This window comes from Branchiostoma lanceolatum, chromosome 1 (assembly GCF_035083965.1).
Source record: "Branchiostoma lanceolatum isolate klBraLanc5 chromosome 1, klBraLanc5.hap2, whole genome shotgun sequence".
Classification (NCBI taxonomy): Eukaryota; Metazoa; Chordata; class Leptocardii; order Amphioxiformes; family Branchiostomatidae; genus Branchiostoma; species Branchiostoma lanceolatum.
The window spans coordinates 14905128-14932084 of NC_089722.1; the positions used below are offsets into that span (position 1 = coordinate 14905128).

Here is a 26957-nt window from a genome sequence, read left to right on the forward strand (position 1 = left end):
GACTGCAATTACAAAGGGTTAGCCCTGGTAACTGAACAATATTCAAAATTCAATACCAACTTTCACAAAGTATCGGAATACATATGAAGGCGACTAGATAGGGTTAAATGGATATTGCCTGAAAATGAAAGTGGAGGTGCTTCATGTGGTCGGACACATGTATATCTCAATTATTTTGGTGTGGGAGAATCGTCAGATAAATGGGTATACATTCAGATTATTTCGTTACCTTCCCCTTTGTAAAATCTTTAAAGAAACGCTCATAGCAAACTTTCATGTGTATCACATTCTCTGCCGTCCTGATATCTATATTGAAAGTTAAAGCGGTCTCAAACCAGTTAAGGTCACTGGAAGAGCTAATATTCCGCTGCTCTTGACTTTAAAAGACAGATACTGTGTACATTATACCGTACGTGTTGATTGTATTGGGAAAATGCTCCTCTCTCGTTCCGACAAGTACCATGACGAGGCTAGCACAGCTTACACTAACACCCTGTCAAGGAGATTATGACCCTTTCCAGTAGTCAGTTTCATAAGCAGGGTCACCGAGGACTGGACCATGCATGCACACTACCATAACACACCCCTTGTCTTGAACAGTGAAAAACATGTACATGCATATGTCTCAACTCTCTTAATACATCCCCATTCCACAATGGTGGTGGCCTCACTGCGACCTCAAATTAATTTGACAGAGGACCCGAAGAGTCTCATACATAGAAATAAATTTCCACGCTTTTTATTTTGTGTGTTGCCTTTTCAGCTGTACCTTTACATTTTGCATATTACTACAATTATCAAGCAAAGAATTACTAGAATCCAACTTAGGTCGCAGCAAGGTCGCAGCGCTATCTCCGACTATTAATATTGAAATCAAAGCCTAACCGATATGGTGTTAAAAGGAAGGGACATTAATCTTAAATAATGGATAACAAATTTAAACTTGGAAAGCCTTTGGTCACGAGACGCAAAGGTATCAAATGGAAAACACTTACTGGATATCAGTAGAAGACGTCAATATTCCGTTTTCCAAGTCACCAAGCATCCATTTGAAGTCAGCTGAAATCTCCCCGTGCAAGCCGCTGCATATGTCCTTGACGTTGTCCAGCATTTCATCAGACATTACAAACAAAGAACAACAAAAATTGGCCGCCCTGGCTGTCTTTAATATTCAGTATTACATTCACTCCCACGTCCACAAAATAACAACACCGTTTCGCACGATTGGATTTCTCTAGAAGCAATCGATGTAGCATCCGGCAACAAGTCTGTTGTTTTGACTGTAGTAGTCGTTATGCAAAAATGAATGATGTCTACCAGCCTTATAAGCATACTAGATGGCCGTGTCACATCGTGTCTGAAACGTATTGATCATCTATCTAACTATCTATCTAACTAATCGCGATTCCTGTCAAATCTGAGTCTAGAAAGATATCAAATCATCATTTTCTAGTTCGTGCTTTATGTTCTCCTCTCTCGTGTATGTTTGTGTACGAACATGAACACTAAACAGATACATGTCACCCCTTGCTTGCCTTAGATCTTCGATGAGCCCATTGAATACATGTACAGTCCGCCCTACCCAACAACGCATGCGCAATAAACCACTCACACCATAGCTACTACATACCAACTCACAAACAGGTCGTCTATGGTACAAAAATTTATGTACATGTACGTGAATCCAACTGCTAAGTACCTCATTCAAAGTCATGAAAGGGAGTAAGACTGCGTAGTTCTAGTAAGACGGATAGGCTGCATACATTAGAATAGGTTCATAATTGACACAGAGGTTTTAGAATATGCTGTCTTAATTTTTGTGTTATAATTATAAAAACTGCACACATTTACATAGCCACAATAGGCACGAAATGCTACTGGCTAATTTTGCTATGGTATTCATTCTTCGCCTCAGAGCTCAATACAGGACGAGTTCTCTGCTTGGCCACCCAGCGATGTATTTACAAACAGCATCATGCAGATCCTTCTAACGTACAAACTAAGCGTGTTTGTCTGATGCTGAAAAAAAACATTGCTTCACAATCTATGCAATGCATCAGATCAGAATGCATAACGTTACCTACATGTAACATAACATTTGCCGTTTGTAAGATTCCTCAGATATAGTTTGATAAAACCTCGTCTGTTTGATCAAGGAGGTTTTTATCCTCCTTGGTTTGATAAAGGGGAAAAAAGGTTATATATATACTATCTTATGTCGTACCAGAGACGTATCCAATGGAAAGCAGATATCAGGGGACTTGGTTTGAGATATTATTGCTGTTGCTTGTATTGTATTGTACAAGGAGGGGGGGGGGGGGGGAGCTTTATAGAAAACTAAAACAGGTAACGTAAATACTAAATGTCAAAAGTTCCCGCGCCAAGCTAGATAATGCTGGCCAATCATATCTCATGGAATATGCTACTATGATTTGGGTAATTATTTTGTTATTTGTTATAGGCTTTTTCCCTACAAAGGAGTCAATACATCAAGCCTATTATTCAATTCTATATAAAACTAATGAAAAACAATTAAAATATTTCTAAATTGTAACTTTTTTCTGACAACTAGATTGTTTTAGGTATCTAAAAACATCGAAATTACTCTCGAATTCTAATGGTTTGTTCCATACGACCAAAATCCCAAAATGGCCGAAAAACACTACGACAGAGGGAACTTTGCCGATCTGCTGCAGAAAACATCACATATCTCCGCGGTATGGCACGCACAAGCTCTGATATGACGACAGGAGTGTACTCAAGGTGGGATACCTTTATTTAACTTCTTTAGATGCATGCTAGATCAAAGATACGTCCATAAAACATGTTTGAGTTTCGGGAAGGGCGGGTCCAATATTGTACCGGTGAGACCACTATGACGAAATCATTTCGTGATTTTTTGAGCAGCAAGAAACAGATGCGTGGAATTGTTTTTAAGGAGACTGCAAGCCTTTATATCATAGAAAAAGTACCACACTATCATATGGATAATGTCAGCCAATTAACACCTAAACAACTATGCACACCTCTGCCCCCCTCCCCCTTGGGATGGGGTGGGGGGGCAGTACCATCTACTAGTATACTATAAGTATAACGTCATACAATACAATATTGACACAGCAACAAAAAAAGTATAGCGACTTGCGTAGGTATAGGTTAATAGGCAAGGAGGAGTACCTTTGTTTGAGGCGAGCAAAAATCAAGATCTAAAACATATCTACGCCTTAACACTATATAATAACAGGAAGGGTTGCAAGACAGGAGGAAAGAGAAATTCAAGCAGATGTGTAACAATATCATTGATGAATTATGATCTTGTGGTAAGAATAATAGAATTTGGTATTCTATCTTACAATAGTATTTGGGCTGGTAAATCATAACGTGTGCAGCTGTCTGAAGACATGCTAATGATCTAGGTCTATGGCAACCACTCGTATAATCTTTATTTGTATTCAAAAACATAGAACAGATACATAGTACAGATACAAATATAGACACTCAAATCGAGTATGGTGACCGTGTCAATTCCTACATTGGAGTGAGAAGGGGTGGCACGGTTAGCCTTCGCGTGGATTTGTTTAAGGTGGATAACAGGTTGCGAATCTGAGACCCACACACTTTGGACATCCGTCTTCTCCAGTGGCACTGATCTAGATCTACTAGTAGTAGATCTACTAGTAGATCTAAGTACTACCCCAACATCTGAAAATTATATAGAGATTTAGAAACAGATCTAGACAAGACTTCATAAGTAGGAACAATTTGATTTCTGTGCATAGTGCCATACAATGACAGACTTTGAGGAGGACTACCCTGGCCAGCTGCTGCACCAGGCTGCCTTCTACGACAATGTGGAGCTGTTACAGGAGCTGCTGGCCAGCTCGGAGAGGTCGCACATCAACGCAGCCAACAGCTCCGGACAGACAGCCCTACACTCAGCTGTAGCAGGGGACAGCAGGGAGAGTCTACAGATGTTACTACAGGCTGGAGGTTGGAGGAACATACATTTGTACTGTAAATGTATTTACTTTGGCGGTGGTGTTATTATGCAACTTAGGAGGGAAAAGAAAGTTTTTGCAGTTCACAGCTCAAATAGTTTTGTAGTACAAGTCAGCAAATACCATATGTCCAAAGCAATATTTGTCATGTTATGACTTTGTAGAAAGAGGTCACCTTGAAAACTGTGAAAATAACACCCAAACGACCATTTCAAGATTTACAAGTTGTGTTCCTGTCGTAACATGAGTTACCTCGGAGTCCCTCAATCAAGAAATTTAGACACCAAATCTAATTATAAGATTTATTTATGAAGTCTGAAAGATGGAAGCACCGATATTTGGTATTTGACCATTTTTGTCTTTTTCAAGCTCCAAACACTACACCTTGATGCCCTAGAACAGAAATTCTTTGAAAAAACAATCATTGTGCCAATTTATGGCTCTACCATTCAGGTTGAAATTTAAAATTTGTTACATGTTGATTACTGATACAACACTACAGTCATCACTGATTCCTTTGGTCTCTTACAAATATGATGTCAACATTCTTGTGATATTTTCGAGTAGCTAACAAAACCTGAATTTCTAGCACTAAAGGGTGTTGCTAAATCATGATATGTTTCATTCTGTAATTTTGTGTTTCAGCTGATCCAGGCATCGCCTCTGGTATGAGGGACAACTGTAGGGTAAGAAATAATGATGATGATGATTGAAGACCTTTATTGTATGTTCGTGCCCCGAGGGGCTAGGTACAGGTCGTTTAACACAAACCTAACTAACATCTAAGTGACATATACAGTGAAATATGTACAGTACATGCATTGTGTAAACATACATGGTAGAAGAAAGGGATAAGCTAAGCTAATCTAGTAAAGTCAACTTCTTTTTGCTTCTTTGTACATGTGTAGATGTATGAACAGATCATGTTTCTTATACAAGGGTTATCTAGACGCAACAAAAATATGAATTTATCCGCTGCGTTTAAATATTCAAAGTATGAGAATTTCTCATTAATACATTTGAAAAGAACATTTCTTTCTATATCGTAAAGTTTACAATCTAAACTGAAGTGCCGCTCATCTTCTATTTGATTTAAACTCCCAATATTGGCAAATTCTATGATGTAAAGTGTAAGGATGGTTGGAAGTTGAAAGTCACTGTTTCTGTAGTAGCAATTGGAAGTACTAGTAGTCAAGTACTAGTACACATGTAAACAAGTTGACGAATGTCTATGGCTGCAAATCCTGTCAACATTCTTGCACAAATTAACGCTATATGTAGCATAATTAAAATGACACAGTGTCATAATGATACTTAGTATATTCCAACAAGGACATTTAGCTTATGCATGTTTGAATAAAGTTCAATTGTCAAAAAATATTGAAATGATTGTTACCTTTCCTCATCCCTACAGACCCCCCTGCACCAGGCAGTTGCCCACAGTAAGGTAGAGTGTGTGAAGGTGTTGGTGGATGGAGGAGCATCTCTTGAAGTCAAGGATGGTGAGGGGAAGACTGCCTATCACCTGGCAACTGCGCTGGGGAACAGGAAAATACTGGATATACTGCAGATGGAAAAGGGTCAGTGATTTTGTGTCTGAGTTTTTATTTATGATCGATTGCATATGGAAAAGAATTGGTCTAAATGTCACAATTTTACCTGCAAACTAAGTTTCAATAAACTAGATATTCTGACTTATTGTCTGTTTCTTATTTACATGTTGAATTCTGCTGACTTCTATTTCAGAGGCACAAAGAAAGATCAAGGAAATCATTACAGCAGGTATGTACATAGATTTTACTTCTTTGTCAACAGCATTCTTTATAATGATTCAGTAATTGAAGAATGAAGTGTACTTTACCAACTTGCCTTGTTTTCACATAGCAAACAACTTAGTCTCCAAGCAGATTTTTCTTTGGCTAGACAGTATCCATGGGGAGAAACACATGTATACGTACATGGTCAATGGATAGTGTTTCTGCCGGTATATACTGTCTTGCCAACCAAGATCTAATTGCAATGGACATTAAGAACACTATAACTGTATTTTTGTTCAGCAATTCAAAGAGTATACAAATACATTATCATTGTACAACCATGCCAAACAGAAAACCACCGATCACTAATTATAAACACACTTCATCAATTGGAAAGTAAAAGATGATTTTGTTTTCAACCCCAGATCTGTACCAGGCATGTGTGGATGGCAGAGCAGACAAGGCTGCTGAACTGATCTCACAACTGGACAAAGAAATCATCAATGCAGCTTACAATGGTGGCAGCACCCTCCTGTACAGGTAAATTTTCAAAATACAAAACACATATAACTATATCAGATGTAGAATGTAACTTGAATATTTACATTGCTTAATATATACCACTCTCGAGTTGTGCACGATCTGTCACAAAATTTCAGGTATTACTAATCAACTTTGTATGAACAGTGGTATCTTACAAAACTGCATCTTTGTCAAATGTTGTATGTAACTGATTGTATGGCAACTAATTGTACGGCAACTAGAATCATACACACACTGTATTACTCAGAGAGGTGTGGACAAGACTAATTACAAGTGTGCATGTACATTTATGTATCTGATACAGGGCTTCCCAGCTGGGCCATGAGTCTGTAGTGCAGCTCCTGTTAGACAGTGGAGCTGACACCGTACCTAATGTTGGTACAGGACTCACACCACTACATGCAGCATGCTGGACTGGTCAGGTCAACATAGCAACACTTCTACTACAGGTCAGAAATGTTTCAGAAAAAAAAAAGTTGTAAAGTTTTCTAAAATGATTTTGTTTCACACCCGTGTATCAGAACATCTCACAAGATCTGAGTTTTTTTCAGGTTTAGCATTAATCATTTTCTTTCTTTTGGGCAGTTATTTTGTAGTAAGGTACCTAAAATATATTCCAAAAATAGTTACTCAGGCAACTGGATAAAATTTTGAAACAGTCAGACGTTTCAGACAGCATCCACTGTCAGTGACTAAGGATAGGACTCAGGGAAACCAGGTTTTATACAGGATGAATAGATAATGTTAATGACAATTTATGATGTCTTGACGTAGTCTTCAAAACCTAAAATATATGTTTAAACTAGAGACAGATACAGATAGAGACACTCAAAATATATATGAATGCCAGAATACCATTTACATGATTGTATCTATGGTCAGTATTGCTAATCACAAGTCACTTGCAACTGTAGGATACCCAAACTGTTTTTGGTTAGTGCAAACTTCCTTAAGCTTGGTGCAGACCCTAAACAACCCACTTACATGTTCATGATATATGTTCATAATTATTCAGCACCTGCCCCAATTTGCTGGGATGGATTCCAGCCAGTCCCTCCAGCTGCCCATCCATGTGGCTGCCTCACAGGGACACCTGGGCATCGTCAATGTACTGCTGAACATGCTGGTAGGTTGAAGATGGGCCATACCATCTCTTGTAGAAATTGCAAAATCTCAGACTGATCAGTGATAAATCAAATCCCGTACAATGTCTTTTTTTTTTTTCAGACCCTTGTAGTGCCTAGTGTCACATAGGACAGCAGGGTTCCTTGCCTTTTCAGTAGCAGGATAATTATATTTTTTTTACAGGGAAGGGTTGCAAATGTACTATTACTTGTAGTAGTTAGTAGTATCAGTTATTTGATTGTGGATACTTCAATGAAAACCAAAATGCAGAGCGATATATCTATCAATTGCCTACTTAGCAGAGCTGCTTTAATGTATAGTGAGTGATTTACTTGTCATATTTGGTGATTTTGTTCGAAAGATTCTGATTGAAGCAAATTTGCACAACTTGAAAGTATATTGTTAAATCTATTTCTACTTTTTACCAGGATCCTGTAGGTGTTGACTCAAGGAGTAATCTAAACTCTGCCGCATTTGACATCAATGCTCTGGACCTGAACTGGCACTCCTCCTTACACCTGGCTGTACTAGAGGGTAGAGTCTCAGTGGTGGAGGCATTATTGCAGTGGTCAGCTAGAACTAATACCAGTCGTGTTACAGAGGCCAACCCTGCAAGTCCACGCAGCCCACTAGAGGATTTGGGACAGCGTATCACCGTGGACACGTACTCCGTCCTGGGTAGAACGCCGCTTCACGACGCGGTGAAGAGCGGGGAGCTCGGAATCACGTCACTACTACTCCAACATGGCGCAAACCCTGACCTACCGGCAAAGCTACCCACCGGGGCTTCTCCATACAATAGCTTAGACTCAAACGGTTCTTTTGAAGGGACGTCTGCAAATATGACAGCCTTAGCAGAAGCTGCCTCATGCGGAAACAAAGATATTGTAGTCACCCTCTTGAAGTACGGTGCCAAAGACTTGAGAGATGTTGCCTTGCAGTCTGCTTTGACTAACGGCCACACAGATATCGCTGGCTTACTCCTATCCTGTTCTGGAGTAGCCATAGACTTGGAGAGCAAGTTGAACAGGAGGCTACAGCTCTTCCTAGAGAGATCCTGCAGTGTTGAAGAGGACAATCTGAAAAGCATAGACAGTGTTGCAACTGTTATGAGTAGCGACGGCACCATGGCATCTGGGAACCTAGGCACAGCTGCAGGCACGCTAGCTAGAACTTCAACCAGAAACAAAGCGGTTCGGGTAAATTGGTGCTGGAGAAATCTACGGAGGTTGAACGTAGAGTGGTTCATAGAAGCCTGCATCCACCTAAACCACTCGTTAATGCCATCAAAGTCAGCCCTGGTGTGCATCACAAAAATCGACGTGTCGGACAACCAAATTGTGCAGCTGCCAAAAGAGATTTTTGTAGACATGGACTCCTTGCAACAGCTCAACTCCTGTAACAACTGTATCTCAAGCCTGCCCGAGTTTAAGGATGACGATTCCTTTAACAGCCCTTCTTTGAGAGAAGTCGACATATCCGGGAACAGACTCAGTGGCATACCCACCTGGATTTTCCAGCTTCCTGCACTGGAAGTTCTAAACCTGTCCAACAACAGGCTAAAGACTCTCCCATTCAGCATATGGACGGCTCAGAAACTAACCCACCTCGACATATCAGTGAACTTGCTGGATGAACTCCCATGCAGACCAGATCCAGAAAGCGAATGCGTTGTCCAGGCCACAGACAAGGAAGAAGACAGAGTACGGACAGAGACAAACTCAAGCAAGGAATCCAACGAAAGCTTCCACACCCCAAACGGTTCAGAGGAGGAAAACGAACCGGATGCGGGCGCAGACGTAAAGGCAGAGGCGTCGCCTTCGCAACGTCGCGAGTCATCAAACAGCGTAATCCAACCATGGCGGCCGACGAATCCAAACTGCAAGAGAAGAAAGCTTGACAGAATCAACATCTGGGAGAAGGACGTAGCAACCAGTATTCTCACAGAAGAGTTTGCCTCAGAAGCAGACGAAGAATCCACCTCCACATCATCTCTGGACTTCCTTAACCTTGCATGGAACAAGCTGACAGCAGTGCCTACCGGACTACCTTGTCTTGCACCCAGGTTATCAAAGCTAGACCTTTCACACAACAACATCAGTGATATGAGTCCACCAAACGCTTACCCGAAAGGTTTAACAAAACTCCTGCTTCCATACAACAAGATAGAAGACAGTAAGAGATACTCCAGGCAGGACTCTGAGAGTTCTTGCTACAGCCCCTATGCATCGAGCTTGAGAAACTCTGTCAGTGGTGCCTCCATTGCAGATATAAAGATCAGCCGATCAGAGTCAGTGTTGTCCCAAATCTCCTTCCTAAGTCTCCTGTCCTTGTGTCATCACAGGTAAACAAATGTATTTTTCTTGTTTTGTTTTTTTAATCCATATTTGTAAACAAATCCCAAAGCCTTCTTTTAATTGATTATCTTGCTTTTTACCTGTATGCCGTCTTCTTTCCATTATATACAAATACATTATATTATGGGTTGGAGAACTTGTTGACTAACATGCTAGTAGAAACATCAATAATAATTATTCTTGTCTTCTAATATATTTTCCCCAGGTGACATATATTCGCCACCCTGTGAAAATGCATCTAAACTAAGAGATATTCAATGCAATATCCCCCAGTTTAGAATGCACTCCTGTATATCTAAACTGTTCATTATGCGTGAGGGTGTGCTATTCTAGAGATCTCTCAAATGCACTGTTTTTCACACAAGTGCCATATATGTGTAACCCGTTGGATGAATGGTTAATGGAAGCTATATTCCAATATTATGTTCTTAACATTTGACCACACTTGTAGGAGACACAGTATTCTGCCCAGCCTGAAGATTCTGGACCTGTCTGATAATCAGATAGAAAGTCTGGACCTGGTGTACAGTCTGGAGGAGTCCAGGCCATCCAGTCTGTCTGATGCTGCAGAGGTGACAAACTTAAGTAGCAAGTCTCACAGCACCGGAGATCCAGCCCACCGCAAGGTGTTATGATTATTGTCCTTAAAAAATGTTTTTAAAATGGTGTTACATTTGAGCAAGCTTTCTTTTACATTCTTTTAGCATTGTTACAATATAACTTTCTGAGAATCTGATAGATTCATGATAGATTGGTGGTATTATTTGATCTTATAAATCATGTAGCCACTAGATTAGAAGGAACTACATACAAGGACTTGGCTTACCCATTTAAAGCAGCTAGCATCTAATTTAGGAACTATTGCAAGATAAATATCAACAAATTTTGCAGACATAGCAAGAAGATACATATATATTTCAGTGAATTAGTTTCATCAGGTTGGTAAGTCAATGAATAAAAATACTCTTTTTGTACAGAACCAAGTGTTTTATTCTACTGCCATTTCGGTGACCGGCTGTCACCTTCCTCAGGACTTCTGACTTATTATTCAAATTCTGAATGACATCTCTTACTTTACAAGATGCAACAGAATGCAAATTGTGCAATGAGTCTAAACTTTTAAATCATTTGCCCAAGATTTAATTTTAACTATTACTGTTTTGTTTTACCCTATTGCAGAGGAAGAGGACATCTGAATCGTCCACCTCTTCCTTAGATCAGCTGACCAACCTCCACCCCCTGTACCCCAAACTGTCCACCCTGAACATCAGTAATAACAAGATCAAGGTCATCCCAGCGGACATGGGGCTGTACCAGGACCTCACCATGCTGTATGTTAGTGATAACAAGGATATCAGGTGGGAATGTACATTTATCTGTTTGTTTTTTTACATACTAGTATTCACTGGTCATGAAGTACAAGATTATTTTGCGATCGCACCTGCTTGACTAATCCCAGCATCCATTCGTGATCAAACCAACCACGCCCATAATACAGAACTCCACTTGTGACACTGCAAAATTGGCATACTACGCCAGAACAATCACCTTGTGGAACAAACTCACTGCACTTGTTATAGACAGCCCCTCATGATCACTGGACACATCCAAGAGCAGACTGTCATCTTGCATGATGTTCCTAACAGGGAATTTGTAAACAGGACTGAACCAGATCTAATTCATAACATTCAAGTGTTGTTTTGTTAAATGGACATTTCTGACATACATGGAAAGCCTACTAAAGATATCCTCTTTGTATACATAATGTACATTAAACTGCAACAACAATGACTGATTTACAATCATGTCAATGTTAAATGTACATAACTTTACCTCAGAGCTATGGAAGCTGGAGAAACTGTTGTTTTCCTGTAAAAAAATACCTGACAGGTTTTACCGTGTCTTTTACAGAACCCTACCCATGGAGCTAGGGAAGCTGGAAAAGCTAGCTGTTTGAATTCTGTACTAATACCTGACATGTGTTGTACCCTGTCCTGTACAGAACCCTACCCATGGAGCTAGGGAAGCTGGAGAAACTGTGGGACTTCAGAGCTAACGGAATGGAACTGGAGGAACCTCTGCAGGGTCTGCAACTCAGGTCCACCAGACATCTCATCGGGTACCTCAGGTCCATCCTCGATCAGTAAGTGTGGATGCATTGTCCAATTCCTAGTTATATTTGCCTTCATTCTATCTTTCAATACTTCTTTCTTTCCCTTTCCCCTCTTCCTCCCATCCTGACATCATTGTGTTCTCTTTCCTTCTTTTGTATTCTATTTCTAGTTCCAGTTCTCCTGTTGTTTTGTCTCCCTTTAGTATGCATTGTCTTTCTTTCCCCCATTTTCTCCATATTTCTCTCACTCTTCATCATTGTCTTTTACATCCCTTATATAGTTGTAACCACCGCCTTTCTCCCAATCTTTCTCCCTTTGCCCAGATAAAACATAATCACTACTGTAGTTGATTGAAGGTCTGTTTGATGTTCTGTGACCCTTCCAGGTCCAGACCGTACTGCAGAATGAAGCTGATGTTGGTGGGACTACAGGGTGTGGGGAAAACCTCCCTGCTGCATGAGATGAGAAGAGAAGGGACTGGATCCTACCAGGACGTCACAATTAAGGTGAATGGATGATTGATAATAAGTACTTGTGTGTCTATAATGCTAATTGTCTTCAGCTACCCCATCCGCAGCTGTGCAAACATGGTTCTGTCCTTAGTGCTGATTTGACAACCCCAACCCTGCCCAGCCCTAATAAACACATGGTAATGTCCTTGGTGCTGATTTGACAACCCCAACCCTGTCCACCGGGAATCAGCACATTGTAATGTCCTTGGTGCTGATTTGACAACGCCAACCCTGCCCACCCCTAATCAGCACATGGTAATATCCTTGGTGCTGATTTGACAACGCCAACCCTGCCCACCCCTAATCAGCACATGGTAATGTCCTTGGTGCTGATTTGACAACCCCAACCCTGTCCACCCCGAATCAGCACATGGTAATGTCCTTGGTGCTGATTTGACATCCCCAACCCTGCCCACTCCTAATCAGCACATGGTAATGTCCTTGGTGCTGATTTAACAACCCCAACCCTGCCCACCCCTAATCAGCACATGGTAATGTCCTTGGTGCTGATTTGACATCCCCAACCCTGCCCACTCTTAATCAGCATATGGTAATGTCCTTGGTGCTGATTTAACAACCCCAACCCTGCCCACCCCGAATCAGCACATGGTAATGTCCTTGGTGCTGATTAGACATCCCCAACCCTGCCCACTCTTAATCAGCATATGGTAATGTCCTTGGTGCTGATTTGACAACCCCAACCCTGCCCACCCCGAATCAGCACATGGTAATGTCCTTGGTGCTGATTTGACAACCCCAACCCTGCCCACCCCGAATCAGCACATGGTAATGTCCTTGGTGCTGATTTGACATCCCCAACCCTGCCCACTCTTAATCAGCATATGGTAATGTCCTTGGTGCTGATTTGACAACCCCAACCCTGCCCACCCCGAATCAGCACATGGTAATGTCCTTGGTGCTGATTTGACATCCCCAACCCTGCCCACCCCTAATCAGCACATGGTAATGTCCTTGGTGCTGATCTGACATCCCCAACCCTGCCCACCCCGAATCAGCACATGGTAATGTCCTTGGTGCTGATTTGACATCCCCAACCCTGCCCACCCCTAATCAGCACATGGTAATGTCCTTGGTGCTGATTTGACATCCCCAACCCTGCCCACTCCTAATCAGCACATGGTAATATCCTTGGTGCTGATTTGACATCCTCAACCCTGGTCACCCCTAATCAGCACATTGTAATGTCCTTGGTGCTGATTTGACAACCCCAACCCTGCCCAGCCCTAATAAGCACATGGTAATGTCATTGGTGCTGATTTGACAACCCCAACCCTGCCCACTCCTAATCAGCACATGGTAATGTCCTTAGTGCTGATTTGACAACCCCAACCCTGCCCACCCCTAATCAGCCCATTGTAATGTCCTTGGTGCTGATCTGACAACCCCAACCCTGCCCACCCCAAATCAGCACATGGTAATGTCCTTGGTGCTGATCTGTTATCACCTTCCCTTCTCTAAATGTGTGAATACTTGACCAGCCTATTACAGATGTTGCATATTCCATGTGTCCTGTACAGTCACAATGCATTTAAAAAAAAACGCAAGTTTCAAGTTTCTTCTCCATCTCAACCCAGGGATGGGCCAGCAGGATGGGTTACTTCAGGAATGACCAGAAAACGAGGAAGGGTCAGAACATCTCGACCGTGGGAGTGGACGTGGGAGACTGGACGTACGTGAAGAAGGTGAAGAAGAGACCCTGTGAGCTGGGGGAGGTTACCTTCAGTACATGGGACTTTGGAGGACAGGTGGGTGTCTTTTGTATCATCTTGCATCTACCCTGTAAGTGTACCTAGATTATGAAAATTCTATATAATCCTAGTCTAAGCAGTAACACCATTGCAGCAAAACAAAACTGTCATTGTCTTTCATAGCATTAACTTTGAAACCATGTGTTGATACATGTAGATCTTTACCTCAGAGTCTATAAGAATAAGAAGTAGGCCAAAAGTTTTTTGAAATTTTCTTACGGCTGTTGGTGGCAAATGTGCAGATGTTGGCACATTGGTGCACCAAATCTGTGTGTATTTTTTCACACTTTTGACAGATTAGCCAAAGAGGGTCGGAGGGCATCACTCCAACGTCATATATAGGAATATAATGCAAAGTGCCTTTTCCAAGGCCACAACGTCAGGGCATGTCAAGTATTAAACATGTCGGGATACCAAACCCGAAAGCTATTGGTTCTGAGCCCGGCTGTCTAACCGTTATGCCACACTGACGACATTAAAGTTCCAAAACATGTAGATTAATCAATGAGACATGGCATTGATTTGGCACATGTTGCACTTCCAGAGAGAGTACTACGCGACCCACCAGTACTTCCTGTCCAAACGTTCCCTGTACCTGGCCTGCTGGAAGATCACAGATGGGGAGAAGGGCATCGAGGACTTACAACAATGGCTCATCAACATTCAGGTGAACCCTCTGACTACAAATTAGAAGTTATTCTTGCAACAAGGTCATGCTTAGACTCTTACACTGTAATGTAGAGCTTAGTAAAAGAGATGCTGCTACAGTAAGAATTAGTTCAGTTCTTAGATAAGTGGCCTCCTACGGCCTTGCACTGAGCAAAAAAAAAAAAAGAAATTATAGCATAGATGTTTTATAGTTGCACCTCTCTGATGCTTGTTTTTAATAGTTTATGTAAGGTTTTAATACTAAAAGTAGTACAATCAAAACTTCACCAAGAAGACCACTCAAGGACAGATAAAATCTATGTGGATAGGTGGTCACTATAGGCAGGAGTCTTAATGCTTGTGTCAATGGGAAAATTATCTAAGGGACCACCAAAAAAGTGGTCACATTGGCCAGGCAGTCCATGTCTAGGTGGTCCTTCGTATTCAAGGTTTAACATGTTATTTGGGCACTACGTCTGCGGTGCTGACTTTTTCATTCATATATCTACCTTAATTGTTGAACAATAATACAGCTAGAACACTAGAACATGAAACAAACATGATCTTGTTTGACGTAGAAAAAAACCCAAGTATGATTTTCCCCTGCCACAGGCCCGAGCCCCAGACTCCCCTGTCATCATCGTGGGGACCCACTACGATGAGTTTAAGAAGTACCCCCCATCCTTCCTGCCCCAGCTGAGGGAGATGATTGACAGCAGGTTCATCAATCTGCCTGAGCCTCACCTTCACGGCCTGCCAAAGGTCAAGGGTCAGCTGGAGGTCAGCTGTAAGAACCACCACAACATCCGAGAGCTGTGTGACTTCATCTACGATACGGTCTTTCAGCTCAAAGTCAGGGGTATGGATGGGGATTTTATTTTACAGCTCTGTTGGCCCGATTTATTACACAGCACATTGCCAGAACGTATTGCTTATACGGCAATTAGCCTGCTACTTTAACATATTATAACTGTCGAATCTATTTTGTTCTCTTTGGTCAACGTTACATTGGAGTAATAACCGTTGCATAAAGTATGTCTTTGGACACAACTAAATGAACCTATATATATGCAAGATATTTAAATACGTGAACATGACCTTAAACGCTTACATTCTGGCAATGTGCTGATTTACACACAAGTTTTCGGAGTTGACTTGGGGCTGTGTGTGAGGAGCTTTGAACTGCTCAAGTGGATTTTTCCTACTGGAAAACGCCACTTGGGGTCAGCTAGGGTTTTCCTTGCACGGTCCTAAGTCAACTCTAAGCGTGTGTAAACCCAGCCATAGATTTGGGATGGTGTTATTGTCAGTCAGCTAGTGTTTCGATTTTATTACAATATAATGTCTTCTTTTGTCTTTCAATTTGATTAACGACAGTGATTTTGAATGGTATTTTGTCAGTTTTAAGTGTTTTTATTTAATTGTCATTGATATTGTGGCTCCCAAACTAGTTGGTAGCTTTTTTCATGGAAATTCCTTCACATTTTCTACTTCACCTTTAATGATGATAATGGTGATTGCTTCATTAACCATTTAAGTTAGCCATACGAGAATTTACCACATTTTGAAGGAAAACATGCCCACTTAAAGATATAGCCACTAGAAAAATTAAACAGATTCTCTTTTCCAAAACACATCTGTTTGGAAATTATCTCCTCTACACAAAGAGCAATTATATACGTCATATGTCACACCCTTTCAAGGTCTCACTGTTCTCTTTTTCCACTCTTCTTGCCTCTGTCTGCTTATCTGTACAATGATCACAGATAAAGGTGAGTCCTGTGTCAGGTCCCTTAGTGTGTGTACTTAGAGGTAAAATGCTTTGCAGTGTTGAAGAGACTTGTGTAATGCAGTTCTTGCTTAGACTGCAAGAGGGCACTTTTGAGCAGTCAATTTTTGTTGCAGGAGGGACTGGCCAGCTGCTGTTGAAGCAGCCCATTCCTGCCACCTACCTGGCCCTACAGAAGACTGTAGCACAGATAGCAGCTCAGAGGAAGGCAGAGGGGAAACACCCTGTGCTAGTGGGAGATCAGTACAAGTTGGAATTCTTTCATATACATTTTAGATTATAGTCTTTTAAAACAAAATGATCAGATTGTTACCTTGTTTTCAGATTTTTATTCATTACAATGTATGACAAGAGAATTCTCTTTTGAACATTTCATTACAAAAGGCATTTTCAATCTTTGCCTCAGTTTTTATTAGCAATTTGGTCAACATTACAGCTTCATGAATAACAATAAGTGTCATGTATTATCTTTAAAACCATAACTTCTGTTTGCTTTTTCTGTAGGATAGAGGTGATGACTGAGATGATGAGGAAAGAGAACCTCTGCTTCAGGGACCACGAGGAACTGAAACAGGCCACACAGTTCCTACATGAGAATGGTAATGTTCGCTAATCATATTTTCATTTATGTCACAACTTTGAATTTAATGTTGTGAAGTTGACAGTATCAAAATTGAATGTTGCAAGATGTGCGGGTGCATGGTGCGTACTCCAATGGTGTATTACATTGGTTAGTTAGCCTCTGGACAAATAAGGGGTTGGGATTTCGAATCCCAGCTGTTGTCGCTCACCCAGTGTGCCTGCTACTGGAAAGGGCTGCAGTACTTAGGACGGGACGTTAAGCTTTGGTCCACTGTTCATAGTACTTGAAAAATGTCTAAAAGAGCCAGTGGGAATTTCCCCAGCACAACGAATCTATCAGTACTGTACATTATCTGCCTTCTCTACTAACAACCAGTGGAAAAATTGTTCTTCAATGAGCTAATTCAAACTGGTTCCAGAATTAGTTATCTGTAAATGGAATGCATTTAAATAACTTGAAGGAGAAACATTTTCCCTTGAAACTCAAATGGTGCTGTTTAGTTAGAATAGGCCGTTCATACTGCCATGATACATAATTACGGATATAAAACATGAAGATGATACAGTTCACCAATGCTGTATATCTGTCCCCCATGCCCCAGGTGTCCTGCTGCACTATGAGGATGTAGCCCTGAACAACTTGTACTTCCTGGATCCACAGTGGCTGTGTGACATGCTGGCTCACGTCGTCACCATCCCGGAGATCAACGGATATGTCAAGAATGGTAAAAACAACTCTGTACTGTAGTGGTATCAAATTTGCAATAGCCGTTCTTTCACAATGTCATTTACTTGTAACTATTAACCTTCTCCCTGCTGCCTAACTCTGTAACCAATTGGGAATTTGGTGCCAAATGGCCACTTCAGTGTGCTAAAGGTTAAAAAAGAATGTGTTTATTAACAAGTTTATTGTTGTATTTCATGATAGCTGTTGAAAAAATCTCCTTTAAAGTAGGCTAGACTTGTCTCCTTAATCGTTATCCAAGGACTGGATCTTCAGAAGTAAATATTGCAGTTTTGATTCCTAACAATGTTCAGACTGACTTCAATCTTTTCTTGGACATCTCAATATCCTATGTCGCCCAGGTTACATTAATTTTGTAATAAATGTAGCAGGCTAATTGAAGACTAAGTGACTAATAGTACTATGATTTATGTTTTAGCTAAGGATTGGATTCTAAGAAGCACAGCTATGTTTTAAAACCTTTAGGTATCCTGGAGACATAGTACATAATATACGAAAGACACATTTACTAGAATATAGAATGTTCATTCAATCACTGTTCTGTCATGTCGTGTAGCATTCCAATCAGGTAGACACGTGTTAGATGAAGTGTTTTCTTTTCAGTATTTGTTTAAGTTTTTGGCAGTTTGATACATTTGTATAATATTTTTGTACACTCAGGCATCCTGGAGACCAAGTGCCTAAGTCTGATCTTCAAGTCTGCCTCTTATTGTGTTTAAATCCTCAGGTATCCTGGAGACCAAGTGCCTAAGTCTGATCTTCAAGTCTGCCCCTTATTGTGTTTAAATCCTCAGGTATCCTGGAGACCAAGTGCCTAAGTCTGATCTTCAAGTCTGCCCCTTATTGTGTTTAAATCCTCAGGTATCCTGGAGACCAAGTGCCTAAGTCTGATCTTCAAGTCTGCCTCTTATTGTGTTTAAATCCTCAGGTATCCTGGAGACCAAGTGCCTAAGTCTGATCTTCAAGTCTGCCTCTTATTCTGTTTAAATCCTCAGGTATCCTGGAGACCAAGTGCCTAAGTCTGATCTTCAAGTCTGCCTTTCATTGTGTTTAAATCCTCAGGTATCCTGGAGACCAAGTGCCTAAGTCTGATCTTCAAGTCTGCCTCTTATTGTGTTTAAATCCTCAGGTATCCTGGAGACCAAGTGCCTAAGTCTGATCTTCAAGTCTGCCTCTTATTGTGTTTAAATCCTCAGGTATCCTGGAGACCAAGTGCCTAAGTCTGATCTTCAAGTCTGCCTCTTATTGTGTTTAAATCCTCAGGTATCCTGGAGACCAAGTGTCTAAGTCTGATCTTCAAGTCTGCCTCTTATTCTGTTTAAATCCTCAGGTATCCTGGAGACCAAGTGCCTGAGTCTGATCTTCAAGTCTGCCTCTTATTGTGTTTAAATCCTCAGATATCCTGGAGACCAAGTGCCTAAGTCTGATCTTCAAGTCTGCCTCTTATTGTGTTTAAATCCTCAGGTATCCTGGAGACCAAGTGTCTAAGTCTGATCTTCAAGTCTGCCTCTTATTGTGTTTAAATCCTCAGGTATCCTGGAGACCAAGTGCCTGAGTCTGATCTTCAAGTCTGCCTCTTATTGTGTTTAAATCCTCAGGTATCCTGCAGACCAAGTGTCTAAGTCTGATCTTCAAGTCTGCCTCTTATTCTGTTTAAATCCTTAGGTATCCTGGAGACCAAGTGCCTAAGTCTGATCTTCAAGTCTGCCTCTTATTGTGTTTAAATCCTCAGGTATCCTGGAGACCAAGTGCCTGAGTCTGATCTTCAAGTCTGCCTCTTATTGTGTTTAAATCCTCAGGTATCCTGGAGACCAAGTGTCTAAGTCTGATCTTCAAGTCTGCCTCTTATTGTGTTTAAATCCTCAGGTATCCTGGAGACCAAGTGCCTAAGTCTGATCTTCAAGTCTGCCTCTTATTGTGTTTAAATCCTCAGGTATCCTGGAGACCAAGTGTCTAAGTCTGATCTTCAAGTCTGCCTCTTATTCTGTTTAAATCCTCAGGTATCCTGGAGACCAAGTGCCTGAGTCTGATCTTCAAGTCTGCCTCTTATTGTGTTTAAATCCTCAGGTATCCTGGAGACCAAGTGCCTAAGTCTGATCTTCAAGTCTGCCTCTTATTCTGTTTAAATCCTCAGGTATCCTGGAGACCAAGTGCCTAAGTCTGATCTTCAAGTCTGCCTCTTATTCTGTTTAAATCCTCAGGTATCCTGGAGACCAAGTGCCTAAGTCTGATCTTCAAGTCTGCCTCTTATTGTGTTTAAATCCTCAGGTATCCTGGAGACCAAGTGCCTAAGTCTGATCTTCAAGTCTGCCTCTTATTCTGTTTAAATCCTCAGGTATCCTGGAGACCAAGTGTCTAAGTCTGATCTTCAAGTCTGCCTCTTATTCTGTTTAAATCCTCAGGTATCCTGGAGACCAAGTGCCTAAGTCTGATCTTCAAGTCTGCCTCTTATTCTGTTTAAATCCTCAGGTATCCTGGAGACCAAGTGTCTAAGTCTGATCTTCAAGTCTGCCTCTTATTCTGTTTAAATCCTCAGGTATCCTGGAGACCAAGTGCCTGAGTCTGATCTTCAAGTCTGCCTCTTATTGTGTTTAAATCCTCAGGTATCCTGGAGACCAAGTGCCTAAGTCTGATCTTCAAGTCTGCCTCTTATTGTGTTTAAATCCTCAGGTATCCTGGAGACCAAGTGTCTAAGTCTGATCTTCAAGTCTGCCTCTTATTCTGTTTAAATCCTCAGGTATCCTGGAGACCAAGTGCCTAAGTCTGATCTTCAAGTCTGCCTCTTATTGTGTTTAAATCCTCAGGTATCCTGGAGACCAAGTGCCTAAGTCTGATCTTCAAGTCTGCCTCTTATTCTGTTTAAATCCTCAGGTATCCTGGAGACCAAGTGTCTAAGTCTGATCTTCAAGTCTGCCTCTTATTCTGTTTAAATCCTCAGGTATCCTGGAGACCAAGTGCCTAAGTCTGATCTTCAAGTCTGCCTCTTATTCTGTTTAAATCCTCAGGTATCCTGGAGACCAAGTGCCTAAGTCTGATCTTCAAGTCTGCCTCTTATTGTGTTTAAATCCTCAGGTATCCTGGAGACCAAGTGTCTAAGTCTGATCTTCAAGTCTGCCTCTTATTCTGTTTAAATCCTCAGGTATCCTGGAGACCAAGTGCCTAAGTCTGATCTTCAAGTCTGCCTCTTATTCTGTTTAAATCCTCAGGTATCCTGGAGACCAAGTGCCTAAGTCTGATCTTCAAGTCTGCCTCTTATTGTGTTTAAATCCTCAGGTATCCTGGAGACCAAGTGCCTAAGTCTGATCTTCAAGTCTGCCTCTTATTGTGTTTAAATCCTCAGGTATCCTGGAGACCAAGTGCCTAAGTCTGATCTTCAAGTCTGCCTCTTATTGTGTTTAAATCCTCAGGTATCCTGGAGACCAAGTGCCTAAGTCTGATCTTCAAGTCTGCCTCTTATTGTGTTTAAATCCTCAGGTATCCTGCAGACCAAGTGTCTAAGTCTGATCTTCAAGTCTGCCTCTTATTGTGTTTAAATCCTCAGGTATCCTGGAGACCAAGTGCCTAAGTCTGATCTTCAAGTCTGTCTCTTATTCTGTTTAAATCCTCAGGTATCCTGGAGACCAAGTGTCTAAGTCTGATCTTCAAGTCTGCCTCTTATTGTGTTTAAATCCTCAGGTATCCTGGAGACCAAGTGCCTAAGTCTGATCTTCAAGTCTGCCTCTTATTGTGTTTAAATCCTCAGGTATCCTGGAGACCAAGTGCCTGAGTCTGATCTTCAAGTCTGCCTCTTATTGTGTTTAAATCCTCAGGTATCCTGGAGACCAAGTGCCTAAGTCTGATCTTCAAGTCTGCCTCTTATTGTGTTTAAATCCTCAGGTATCCTGGAGACCAAGTGCCTGAGTCTGATCTTCAAGTCTGCCTCTTATTGTGTTTAAATCCTCAGGTATCCTGGAGACCAAGTGCCTAAGTCTGATCTTCAAGTCTGCCTCTTATTGTGTTTAAATCCTCAGGTATCCTGGAGACCAAGTGCCTAAGTCTGATCTTCAAGTCTGCCTCTTATTGTGTTTAAATCCTCAGGTATCCTGGAGACCAAGTGTCTAAGTCTGATCTTCAAGTCTGCCTCTTATTGTGTTTAAATCCTCAGGTATCCTGGAGACCAAGTGTCTAAGTCTGATCTTCAAGTCTGCCTCTTATTGTGTTTAAATCCTCAGGTATCCTGGAGACCAAGTGTCTAAGTCTGATCTTCAAGTCTGCCTCTTATTGTGTTTAAATCCTCAGGTATCCTGGAGACCAAGTGCCTAAGTCTGATCTTCAAGTCTGCCTCTTATTGTGTATAAATCCTCAGGTATCCTGGAGACCAAGTGTCTAAGTCTGATCTTCAAGTCTGCCTCTTATTCTGTTTAAATCCTCAGGTATCCTGGAGACCAAGTGCCTAAGTCTGATCTTCAAGTCTGCCTCTTATTCTGTTTAAATCCTCAGGTATCCTGGAGACCAAGTGCCTAAGTCTGATCTTCAAGTCTGCCTCTTATTGTGTTTAAATCCTCAGGTATCCTGGAGACCAAGTGCCTAAGTCTGATCTTCAAGTCTGCCTCCATCACTCCCGTGGACATCAGACTGTACATTGTGGACCTGCTGAACAAGTTTGAGGTGGCGCTGACATGGGACAACAAGAACCTACTCATCCCTTCCCTCCTGCCAGCAGAGGAGACCATCAAGAAACTTGCAATGAATGGCAGAGAGGTCAAGGTAGATGGAAAAAGATTCATTTTGTGTGGGACCTTTTTTTGTTGTCTCAATTCAGTTTATTAAATCAACCTTGCAGCGTTACATAAAAGCTGAATTGCGTTGATTTTTACACATTGTACTATACACAACATCATCCACAATCAATCACAAACAATACGCGTGTGACATAACATAACATGTAACAGCGCATAAATATTCAATATCCATACACAGTTAAGAGCAAAAGCCACTCATCTGGAAACATCATTGGTAAACAAACTAACAGTATGAGCATTACTGAGGTGCCTTGTTGTACTGAGGTGCCTTGTTGTTTTTCTATGTGAGAAAGTTCTTGAGGGCAAATGAGCTTTGATAAATGCCCCCCCCAGCAACCTGACTCACTCACTCACTCACTCACTCTCTCCCATAGCTCTCTCCCATCTCTCAACCTGACTGTCTGCATAAAAACATGTGGAAAATAAAGACAAATATAGGTCTTTTTTGGCCGGATTGTACCTGAATTAAAGCTGAAATACATATTTATTCTTCTAAACATTTTAAATCATCCCTATGATACCAGTTGATCAATTTGCAGATATTAGCCTGTTACTGCCTTGCTTCAAAAAAGTATTTATTGTGTATTTGATCGAAGCCGTTCTCTTGTTGACTGACACTTGTTTTTTTAATTGTTTGTAACAGATTACAATGAAGAGGAAAGGAAAGAAGTCAAAGGCCATGGTAGTGAAACCAAACAAGGACCATGTTAGCAGCAGACCTATCCATGTCTCCCGCCCTGCTAAAATCTCCGCAGGCAAGTCCACCTTCTACCAGGGTGCTGCTTCCTCTCCTCTACCTGCGCCGCCTAAGAAAGAAGACGTTAACGGAAACAGCACCTGTGAAGAGAGGAAGAACAAGCTCGAAGTCACGTGCACGGGCCAGTTCCTTCGCTTCTACCTCATGTCGTACTTCCCGAGCGGGTTCTGGTCGCGGCTGATCACGAGGGTATTTGCTGACGAACACCTGTACGAGACGGCGGCTGCATGCTTCGAACCGATTAGCGGGGACATTGGGGATGGTCCGGTACAAGTGCTGATGGAGAGTCCGCACTGGGTTTGCTGGCAGACTGGCTTCAAGCTACGTCACTGCACCGCAACGCTTCTGTCCGTGAAGGAGGTCATCGGCGAAGAAGACGAGAGAAAGAAGTACTCCACCTTGCCGTTGTCGAACCGTGACGTGCCCAGCATGGCGGGGCATCACGGAGGAAAGCTCCAGATCAGCGTCCCGCTGTCGGAAGTCAGGTACAGCTACACGCACACCGTGTCCACGCCATCCAGCATCAGTGAGGAGGAACAGAAGAAAATAGTGCTGAAAACAGATGTCGCTGTGGCTACAAGGCTACTTGCAGTCGTAGTCGACCATCTGGATCTCCTCCTGCAAGACTGGTACACCGACATCGGCGAGCGTTTCCGCCAGACGTCGCACGGCCTCTACCTGGTCAGGAGAGTCATACCGTGTCCGAAGTGTCAGAAGGCAGCTGCTACAGCAAAACAGCCAAAGAAGAAACAGAAAGATGTTCACCATAGAGGCGACGCTTGGGAAGTGGTGGAAGTGAGTCCACAGGACCATGAGCCATATGTGTCAAAGACTGTCGTCTCTCCAATCGAGAATTCGAAAAGTGGTGCCAGTGGGAAATCTTTGCAAGCCACAGAAAACACTAACACTGATGCAACAATACCGTCCGCAGCCAAAAGTGCAAAAGAAGACACCAAGGAAGATTTGTTGTTCCAGTTAGAACTGTCCACAGAGACACAGCAGGGATCAGACAAAGTCGAAGATGGTGCTAAGAATGACAGCATGGCTGAAACTGGGAGACAGTCGACACCTGACACAGTGAAGAAAGAAGAGTACACGGAGCCTAAGAAACCCCTGACCCTTGCTTTTGTAGAGCCAGCCAAACCTGCCAAAGGGGGATCGGCCGGAGACAACCAAAAGGTGTCAGAAGATCAGCCTGGGAAACAGAGAAAGGGGAAGATGTCAAAAGCTGAACAAGGTATGTGTAAGTCATTACCTTCATATCAGTGGGGAATGATATAAATTTTTTTTTTTTTTTTGAGAAAGGGAAAATGTTCGTGGTGGTTTTCCGTTCACGGATTTTGCCTTAACCAACACAATATTTCTCCTTTAAGTTTAACAGTTAAACCCGGCATGGTAGTTTTAACTATACATGTAGTGTACAGTAGTTAGTTACAGTAACTGTACTGTCCATCATTTTAAACTGCTGCTGGGGTACTGCAAACTTAAACTACTGTGAATACATTTTTCTCCCTACTACAAAATCAAATTCCCAGCATCATAATTAACATTTCCCCTTGTATAGGTTTGACTGATTTTGGCTTCCTGAGATCATGCTCATGCAAAGTGGTGTTATAACTTCCTGTAATCTACTTTAATTTGTACTTTCTTCTCTGATTTTCAGCTGCCATTACAACATTCCAGTTTGATGACCTGGTGTACCAGTCTCTGAGCCAGAAGACAGTGGAATGTCCCAGACATGGAACTCTGCTGTTGAAGTCTTTGGTGCCTGATGTGGTAAAGTTCATTATTTTTCTTTTATTATTTATTGCATGATGATGATGATGATGATTTCGCTTATTTAGTTTCATTAAAAATTTCACAGTTTTGCAGTACTGCACTACCAAAAATCTTTTTTCTTATTCTTTTTTATTCTTCTTGTGTTCTTATGTTGAGAAAGGAAAAACAAGAATAAATTTCAAGAAACCTTCTGGGAAGTCTAGCCTTTGTCAATTCTTACACAAAGAATTTTATTCTTTTTTGTTCTGAATTTAACTTATTTTAAGAAAATATTTCTAGCATGCTGTTTTTCAATAAGAATTTTCTAGAAAAATAAGAAAAATGTGCTTCCTCTGGCTTAATATGAGATTTGTTTTTTTGTTTCGTCAAATTTGTATTCTAAGCTTACAAATTCTTCCCGTAAGTTATTTTTTCTTGAAAATTTTTGATTCTACTAGAATTATTTTCTTGAATTTTCTTGGTTTAAGTTAACTTAAGAAAAAAATTCTTAGATGCAATTCTTGTTTGTGCTTAAAACAGGGATTCTTGTCTGTGCTTAAAACAGGTATTCTTGTATACAGAATAATATTCTTGCTGACAGAAACAAATTTTCTTTGTAGAAGGAAAACAAGAAAAATAAGAAAAACGATTCTTGGTAGTGTGCATACTGTACTTAACTGCATACCATACATGTATATCTGTATGGCCATGTCTATCATATCTGTATAAACAGGCAGTAAAACAGCTGTAGATCTTCAGCGTTACACACTAGCTTTGCAGACACGCATTATATTACACCGAACGGCCTGTCACACCTAACTGTGGCACGTTTAGCTGCATTCTTTATTTTGTTTAAAGATATATCTAGTGAGACTGTGCCTACTGTACCATGTACTTGGTTCCACTCTACAATTATTATACTTTGTCTATTAGTATTGATATTTAGTAATTTCTGAACTCAACATGAGACTTTTCTTACTTGACACAAGGCAAACAATTTCTGTATTCAAATATCATACTATTAGGATACTGTATATTGATTAATATACAGTAGATGATATTAAACTAAAAATTGTTCATCTCAGATGTTTGAGGACATTGCCGCCTATCTCCTCATGGATCCGTCCGAGATCACCTCCCAAAGGCTTCTGGGTACCGGGGCCTTTGGCTTTGTGTTCCAAGGGTTAAGGAAGACGAAGACTGCCCCGGGAACAAGTGTGGCCCTGAAGATCCTGGAACCACGGGACCCTGGGAAGGAGGCACCTGACACAGCAAAGTATGTAAATGACAGTTGATGGTGTTTGTTTAATATATTTTCCTAGATAAGTGAAAATTTACCCTTTTTTTAAAACCTACTTTTAGGGTGCATATCATTTGAAAAAGTTGTCTGATTAGTAAGTTAACTATGTAGGGTATGAAATGTAGAGTCTAAAAAAAAAAGAAAACATTATGATAAATACTAAACAGTTTCAGAAGTTCAAAATTAAGCTTTAAACAGTTTCACAAATTCAAGAAAGAGATACAAAAAAGAATTATTGTAGACCCAATATTAGTGTCAAGAACATCATAGTGGGTCATATTGGCCAGTTGTTTCAGACTGGTACTGTAAATGCAGAAATGTTCGCGCTGGTTTTATGTTTGCAGTTTTTGCAGTAAGCTCTTCGCCGCGAACTTAAAACCACCGCAAATTTTGCTGTCCTACTCCCTTGTCTACTGTTGTCT

At 41.3% G+C, this 26957-nt stretch overlaps 1 protein-coding gene across 1 annotated transcript in view; it reads left to right on the plus strand.

Annotated features, from left to right (window-relative positions):
* The first annotated feature begins 2649 nt into the window (after positions 1-2649).
* LOC136444477 (leucine-rich repeat serine/threonine-protein kinase 1-like) overlaps positions 2650-26957 on the plus strand; it is a 36795-nt gene continuing 12487 nt past the window's right edge. The window contains exons 1-23 of the mRNA XM_066442079.1: positions 2650-2763; positions 3780-3990; positions 4644-4684; positions 5413-5578; positions 5745-5780; positions 6181-6295; positions 6603-6747; positions 7314-7424; positions 7852-9767; positions 10232-10406; positions 10960-11138; positions 11783-11923; positions 12280-12400; positions 14002-14172; positions 14720-14842; positions 15436-15682; positions 16729-16861; positions 17117-17211; positions 17797-17919; positions 22486-22685; positions 23364-24714; positions 25141-25253; positions 26321-26511. Of these exons, the coding sequence (XP_066298176.1) occupies positions 3789-3990; positions 4644-4684; positions 5413-5578; positions 5745-5780; positions 6181-6295; positions 6603-6747; positions 7314-7424; positions 7852-9767; positions 10232-10406; positions 10960-11138; positions 11783-11923; positions 12280-12400; positions 14002-14172; positions 14720-14842; positions 15436-15682; positions 16729-16861; positions 17117-17211; positions 17797-17919; positions 22486-22685; positions 23364-24714; positions 25141-25253; positions 26321-26511 (6095 nt within the window). The 5' untranslated portion in view covers positions 2650-2763; positions 3780-3788. The remainder of the gene's footprint in view (positions 2764-3779; positions 3991-4643; positions 4685-5412; positions 5579-5744; positions 5781-6180; positions 6296-6602; positions 6748-7313; positions 7425-7851; positions 9768-10231; positions 10407-10959; positions 11139-11782; positions 11924-12279; positions 12401-14001; positions 14173-14719; positions 14843-15435; positions 15683-16728; positions 16862-17116; positions 17212-17796; positions 17920-22485; positions 22686-23363; positions 24715-25140; positions 25254-26320; positions 26512-26957) is intronic.